The sequence below is a fragment of the Gadus macrocephalus genome, chromosome 21 (assembly GCF_031168955.1).
Source record: "Gadus macrocephalus chromosome 21, ASM3116895v1".
Classification (NCBI taxonomy): domain Eukaryota; kingdom Metazoa; phylum Chordata; class Actinopteri; order Gadiformes; family Gadidae; genus Gadus; species Gadus macrocephalus.
In genome coordinates this window covers 10,975,305-10,982,804 of record NC_082402.1, presented here as the reverse complement: position 1 = coordinate 10,982,804, position 7,500 = coordinate 10,975,305, and the positions used below count along the sequence as shown (strand labels likewise).

The 7,500-nt window shown below is 44.3% G+C and overlaps 1 protein-coding gene across 1 annotated transcript in view; it reads left to right on the top strand.

Moving 5' to 3' along the window:
- The window catches only part of jag2b (jagged canonical Notch ligand 2b), a 29,635-nt gene that overhangs the window by 709 nt on the left and 21,426 nt on the right, over positions 1 to 7,500 (top strand). The window contains exon 2 of the mRNA XM_060042429.1: positions 258 to 612. Within this exon, the coding sequence (XP_059898412.1) occupies positions 258 to 612 (355 nt within the window). The remainder of the gene's footprint in view (positions 1 to 257; positions 613 to 7,500) is intronic.

Sequence of the window (7,500 nt, the reverse complement as noted above, 5' to 3'; positions counted from 1 at the left end):
TATCTGTCCCCCTACATATTATAGTAGACTCATTGACTGTACAACGTCTATTCGCATGCATTCACTGAACTATTGGAGCAAAGGATGAATTTAACATCTTTACAATCGGCTCCTTGAAATCCTGGATCTCTATTAATATCTTGTTTTTGTTCCGATTGCACGCGCTTTAGTCGGCCGTTCCGTTTTACGCATGCGATGGTGCTCTTAGTCTACCCTTTTTTTTAACCTTTTATTTTTTTTATTTTTTTTATTTTTAGGTGTCCCAGTCAACCGGCTATTTTGAGCTCCAGTTGATCAACGTAGAGAATGTAAATGGCGAGTTGGCGAACGGGGAATGCTGCGATGGCACAAGGAACTCCAAGGACCGGAGGTGTAGTCGAGACGAGTGCGACATTTACGTCGAAGCTTGCCTTAAGGAGTATCAGATGGAGGTCAACACGGAAGGCAAGTGCACCTACGGATCTAAATCGACACCCGTACTCGGTGGAAATATCTTTTCTTTCAAGAGCTCCAAAAACCCTAATAAATTCGACGACGCTGGAAAGATCATGATCCCCTTCCAGTTCGCCTGGCCGGTGAGTTCTCCCCATCTTAAATCAAGTCACCCACATGAATGATCGCATGCTGTTTATTAATCCAGTGGTTGCAGTGGTGGTTCCCCGAATGTTACTTGGTGCTTTTCCTACAGTTGTCTTGTATGATGTTGGCTTTGTTCCAATTCATGACATTGCACCTGCCCTAGTCTATAATAGGCCAATCCCTGTGTGTGTTTCAGCTAATCGATTGGTGGTTGGGTGATTATTTTATCTTGGTTCTGGATGTGGTTCTGGGCGCCTCTTAAGCTGTTCATAGTAATGCTAGATCCTCGATGCCCCCAAGCAGAGCTATTGGATGTTCTGGCACCTTTTCTTTTCATGCACCCTACGGCTTCTCTTTATAGCTTCCCGGGAGCCAGGTGCCCCCTTTTGGTGCAATTAAACTAGCCTACCGTGAATGACTGATTGTCGGGGGGGATTAAAACGGGACTACAGTCACCAATGACCACGATTTAACGCCATTTTGCAATGGGTGGCCATAAATGGTGTTCTATGTTGTCCTGAAAAGAACCTAGTGTTTTATTAGAGATTCTTATTGGTGGTGTTCCCTGCTGATTAACATATAATCCACCAATTCATCTTCGTTTTCATGTAATTGCTTGTTAAATTGCTGTGTTGCATAACATAGTGCCTCCTTGAACAGTCCATTTTCCTTACCTGAGCCCTGGGTATGAATTATTATATACATGGATACCCCCCCCCCCCCCCCCCCCATCTGGGATCACCAGATAACTATCCCTAGATAAATATCCCTATTTTTGGAGTGTTGGCAAGCTGATCATCATTTCTTTATTTTAGGGGTAAAATCTGCCTTGAAGTTACATATTTCTAATATTTGCCTTGGCTTTATCATTCCACAAATGAATCGGCCAAAGATGATGATGAGTCCAGGCAGTCCATTCTTTCTTTGCGTTCCCTGGTTAGCGGGCTAACGATGAGAAGACTGTATTACTTAAAGAGTCCTCCGCCTGAAGAGGCTGGGAGGGTCTATGCGTGCGTCTTGGGTGGATGAAGGGGCTCCATTTCCCTGCCAGAATCACAAGGCGGGGGGACGGGGGGCCGCCTGCTTCATGGCATTCGCTGCCACTCTCCCTGGAGAGACCAGCGATGCACACTGTGTAGTATCTGTTGACCGTCTCGTCCTGACCTGATGCTGTCATAGACGCGTACACACACGCGCACACACACACACTTGATCAAAGTCATCTTGTAGACTCGCATAAGTGCCAATTTAGAAAATCAAGAGAGCTATCATCTTAGGCAGAAAGCTTTTCTGAGTCTTGCTCGTAAGGCCATTATATTACACTTCTGCTCCTCTGATAACTACAATATTGAACTCAAGCCTTTATTTGAGCTGGCAAGATCATAGACGTTTCCCTCATTAGCCAGGATCTCGAGATACAGAGATATGCAGAGGAACACAAATCAAAGTGTGTGTGTGTGTGTGTGTGTGTGTGTGTGTGTGTGTGTGTGTGTGTGTGTGTGTGTGTGTGTGTGTGTGTGTGTGTGTGTGTGTGTGTGTGTGTGTGTGTGTGTGTGTGTGTGTGTGTGTGTGCTGTTCAAGTCGTATTGATGGTTAAGGTAATGGAAGCCCACAATGTTTTGGAATTAAAAAATAAATGTTATTCAGACCAGCGTCTGATTGGCCAAGGGATACTTCCTTAACTCGGTTTCATTTGAGAGAGCGCAAGTCATTATACTTCCATTTGGTCATTAATGACATTACTGACAGACTCTTTTATCCCTCCTTGCCATCTTCCTCTCTCCCTCTCCGTTTCTTACAAGCCAGCCTGCAGCTGTTATTAATTCATGTCAACTACGTCTCCTGCTCTCTTCCACAGATTTGCCGTTGGTTACTACTTTTCTTGACTACTGATGCAGAGCACAATCATATTTGGAATATAAAGCATATCCGATGCCATACTATCAGCCACCAAATAAGCACGCCTCATTGATCACCTATAGTCCTGGAGGTCTCTTTCAGGAAAATGAGGGCGATGCATAACAAGGAGCAGGCAGAGAGTGTTGCCATCCCAGGAGTGTTGAGGTTCCTCTGTCCTGTCTTTGCTCCATCTCTTCACTTCATCGCTCGCTGAGATAGGGAGCACATGGAGCCATCTTTTGCGTGACTGCTTGCTCACCTGCATGCACTGCATGCATTGTGAGAAGGATGCAGAAACACAAGGTAGCCATTTCCGCTATGCCTGGCATCACCTGATAGGGGAGAGTAAGGTTCGTAGGGCCGTTGCTAGGAGATGATTAGGTAGACCTCCAGTAAACAATGTTCCTCTGTTGTCGTGGCGCTGAGCTCTGTTTGTTTATTTTTTGGGCCTTGGGGAGTCCTACCTATCATTCTGCTTATTATTGGTGAGCAAGGGACAAACATTGTAATTGGTTATGGCCATAAATGGGCAAGCCATAGGCCATATGGCAATATTGTCACATAAAAGGTATTAAAGTCAATTAATAAAAGTATAGCGGTCAGAAACCGAGGCAAGTGTGCCATCTTTTCTAAAGAGAACATTGCGCTATTTTAGTTAGCACAGGGATTTTATGATATAATTGAGTCCCCTGTGAATTGCCCACTTTTCTGCACTTAACTCATTATCCATACACTGCAGAGAGTCTTAGTGGAGTGATTTGGACAGCATATATTGTGCAAATGACTTTTTACCAATTAATCACTTCAGTTGGATCCATTCAGCAAATGAGGAGTATGGAGAGAACAAAACGACGGTGGGCGACATGGATAATGTGCAAGAATTGGTTAAGGGATAGCAGTAATTCTCATTAACAGATGAAGGTATAACCATTAGAGACTCCTTGATACTCTTACATAAATGGCAGTTTTTACATATTACATTGAACCGCAGGGAAATGCTCTGTATAGATACATTTTGTATTCTGTGTCAAAGAGGGGGGGGGTTACCTTGTCTAACGTGTTGGAAAGATAAAAGGGTAAAGATGTTGAGCTTGGGTCAGGGGAGTTCAGTTTCTGAGGTGATACAATGTTTCAGCATGCAGCAGAATCAACCAACATACACTCGGATTCTGTGCAGGGTGTGAGTGAACATTTAAACGTTTACATATTCTTACTTGTCGTTGTGACAATATGTTGTGGCATGGTTGATGCAAAGCCTGTATAGTTGATGGCTAGTTAGTAAAAATCCTAGTATAAAGATAAAGATAAAGATAGACTTTATTGTCATTGTACACAGTCACCTATACAACGAAATTGGGAGTGCCAACTGAAGGTGCATTACACATACAAAATAAATAAATAAATAAATAAACAAGCAATTGGTCTGAAATATGGTCTGAAATGTAATGGTTTAAAGTCTAATTATTTAAACGTTCACTCACACCCTGAACAGAATCAGAGCGCATGTTGGTTGATTCTGCGAGGCTGAAACATTGTATCACCTCAGAAACTGAACTCCCTGACCCGATGACGTGCTAAACAAACGTATCCTGCACCGCAGGGGGTAGTGCCAGATAGACCTGCCTACCATTATACACTCCATTAGAGTTCGACTCTTGGCAACGTCTATGTTGTTTCCGTTGCGTGCCAAGATGCATGGCATTGTAGTATTGACTTGGATGTGGCCAGCTGCCCATTCAAAGCCCAAATAGAAAGGTGTGTGTGTTTGTGCGCGTGCGTGCGTATGTGTGTGTGTTATAATTTTATAACTGCATACATTTTAAAACTTTAAAAATCTTTGAATATGCGACACGTTTTCTTAAAAAATGCGATGAAATATGCGGCATGTTTATGCAATTTTATGCGATGAAATTGCGGGAACTTGCGAAAAAATGCGGGAACTTTCGAAAAATTCAGCTTTTCGATGACGTGACGTTCACGTCGCGTAATTACCTCACTTCATAACGTTCCCATGGCAACGGGGGGAAATGGCTGCTCTTGTGTGAAGTAAACGCAACATTTTACAACTTTCTGCTAAGATATATGTGACTCTTTTGCAACGAAAATGCGGGGAATATGAAATCATGCAAGCCCCGCATATTTTTGCGCGGAAATCGTCAATTTATGCGGTGAAAGTGCGGCATGTTTGAAAATATATATTCAAGCGGCCCCCGCTTGAATATGCAGACTTTGGCTGATGCGTTGAATTATGCGATCGCATAATTGCGTTGTTCTGGAGGGACTGGAAAGCGGGGAAATACATTTAAGAGCCTTTTGTTTTTGTTACGAGCGTGGACCTCATGTGACTGCACTTGTGCATTGGGTGCCTGAAAGACACTCCCCTTAATGGTCTCTGGTGGTGCTTAAGTGACGTGACACCCGAGAACCTGACTCTGGTGTCGCTGCCCCGGGTACACCACGTTGCGCTACACCTACATCGCAGATGGAGTGGAAAAGGGGCCGCTGCCAAATATGCACGCTCGGCGATATTTCGAAGTCTATTTATCTTTACTTATTAATGGAGACGGGGTCGGCTCGCAGAGCTCCAGGAAGGACAGCCGTGGGTCATGGTGGTTGCAAAGCTTCCCTAATGTAGACGCGTGTGTGTTGCGTAGGCCGGACAATGTAAGGGTTTCCTAGTATAACGATGCTAATCAATGGCCCACAGCCCATTACAATGATAAGAAGCTCCTCACAAGTGTCAGTCCAGCCATCAATGGGCGCATGCCTTTGATGTTGTACACAACCATTGATGTCCAAAAAGTTCAGAAGAACAAATCACAAGTCTGTTCACCATAATTAATTTCCACATAAAATGAAATCCACTGTCGGTCTTTAACCCCAAACTCCTGTGCACAATATAATCCTCTAACTCTCAGATTCAAAACAGGTGGAACCTCAGAGCCTTTCCTTTAACCTTGTTCCCGCTTTACACATTTTAAGGCCTAGACAGTTTCTGCTTTAGCAATCCTTCAAAGGAAGGGTAAACTAGGTGTGAGAAAGATGTATGCTTTTCTTTTTTCTTCACAGCAAAATTTGCATCGAATACAACTCCACAAGATTGCCAATATGTTATTATATTCAAGAATTCCCCACAGCTGTAAAACTATTAAGCAACCTTTCCTTTGGAAAGGTGTGTGTGTGTGTGTGTGTGTGTGTGTGTGTGTGTGTGTGTGTGTGTGTGTGTGTGTGTGTGTGTGTGTGTGTGTGTGTGTGTGTGTGTGTGTGTGTGTGTGTGTGTGTGTGTGTGTGTGTGTGTGTGTGTGTGTGATTAGTGCTGGCACGCTGAGGGCTGTATGGAGGCTGCATGTTTATTGAAAGTCCTGTTGGCATAGTAGCGTCATGCTCAATGGGCCGTGTGTGCACACAGTCGCATTGGGAGCGTGGGCCAAGTGCCTTGCGTTCTGCGTGGCGTCTCTTGGCACGACTCCCCGAGTGAGCGACTGCGGCCAGATCCCTGCTCACCCATCGCAGCCTGGAGAGGTTGTGCAAGTGTTGGTCTTTCAATTCTTCAATATCTTGCGTCTTTCCCAGAAATCAATCTATGAATCAATTATTCTTATCAATGGCTTTTTTTGAAATTATTTGCTGAAAATGCTAACCCTAACTGAATGTAAATGGACCCACTCGACTTCTCGCCATGGTCTTGGTGCTGAAGTGCTCTTCTGTCATCTCTAGCACTCTCAAAGGCACACAAGATTGCATTTAACGCCGCGCACAACCAGGGGTGGTTGGTGAGGCGCGCGTTGGCCCGTCTCGCAAAAAAAAGATATTCAGCCGTTTACTAGGCTCCTCCGCTTGTTGAAAGCGAGCCACATCCAGGGGCAGCTTGTTAACAAGCGGGGGGTCAAGGGCACTGGGTCGGAAAGCGGGCCCCCGTCGATACAAAGTGTCGGGTGACGTCGCTGCCGTTGTCATCTGAGATGAGCGACGCAGGTTCTTGTGGCCAGAGTGGTCCGTCTTTATCTGGTGGAAGTCTTTCGAGTGGTCACTCGCGTCACAAAAGCCTCCCCGGCTTTGTCTTCAAATGCTTCGGAGGGTGAGGCGAACTTGGAACAGTTTGATGGTCCTATGAGTCCACCACAAGTTCTCTAAGTCGCTGCATTGTGGGTTTCAAATTGACCAAAAAAACATGTGCATTATAGGACCATCACAGGTGAGAGGCCGCTGCAGGCCAGATTTGGGAGTTGGCAAGGGAGCAGAAGAAAGCAAGGTTTTAAAAAATAAACATCACGAAAAAAAGATCCCTCCTTCCTTAATTGTTTCTGCCATTGAGAAGGGTTTCCGTCACACGCCTCGGGCGGGGCTTAGCTGTGTGTGTTTGAAAGGGAAGATGGATTCCTGGAAAAAAAAAAATATATATATATCAGAAGAGTTGCCCTCAATGCTTAGAAAGTAGGCGATAGCGTCACGGCTACGATGTTCTCTCATTTGTAGAGAATTTTGCTTTTGTGCAAAATTGACTGGTGCCGCTTTTGTTGTAAGCTGTAATGCATCATTTAGGTGTATTTTATTTTTGTCTGTCAAACGCTTCCATCTTCTCATTATCGATGGGTGTTTTCTATTGTAGGATGTGAATACCGTGTGTAATCAGACAGAACGTTTTCTCAGTGTCAACAGAGGCCGGCCATGGTTTGATTTGAATGATTATTATATTCACTACGGTATATTATATTGTGCTATATTATAGCATATAAGGCTAACGGTAGCCTTTATATTCTGTCAAATTGAACGTAGATACTGACTTAAACAGCCGTGCAAATTGTCGTCAAATTGTGAAAGGTTTCCATCATGTGATTTAGCGTAGGGTGCTGTCCCTCGCCTATAGACCGCTGTGGGAACCCTGGTATAAATAAGGATTATGAAACCTGCTAAATGTTTTTTCTGATTGACGACTGACATAGGCCGGGCGTTTTCTCTGAATTGGCTGTACATTTTTAAAGCAGTTTTCCTGGATTCCTTATCACTAGAGGAAAGGAGATT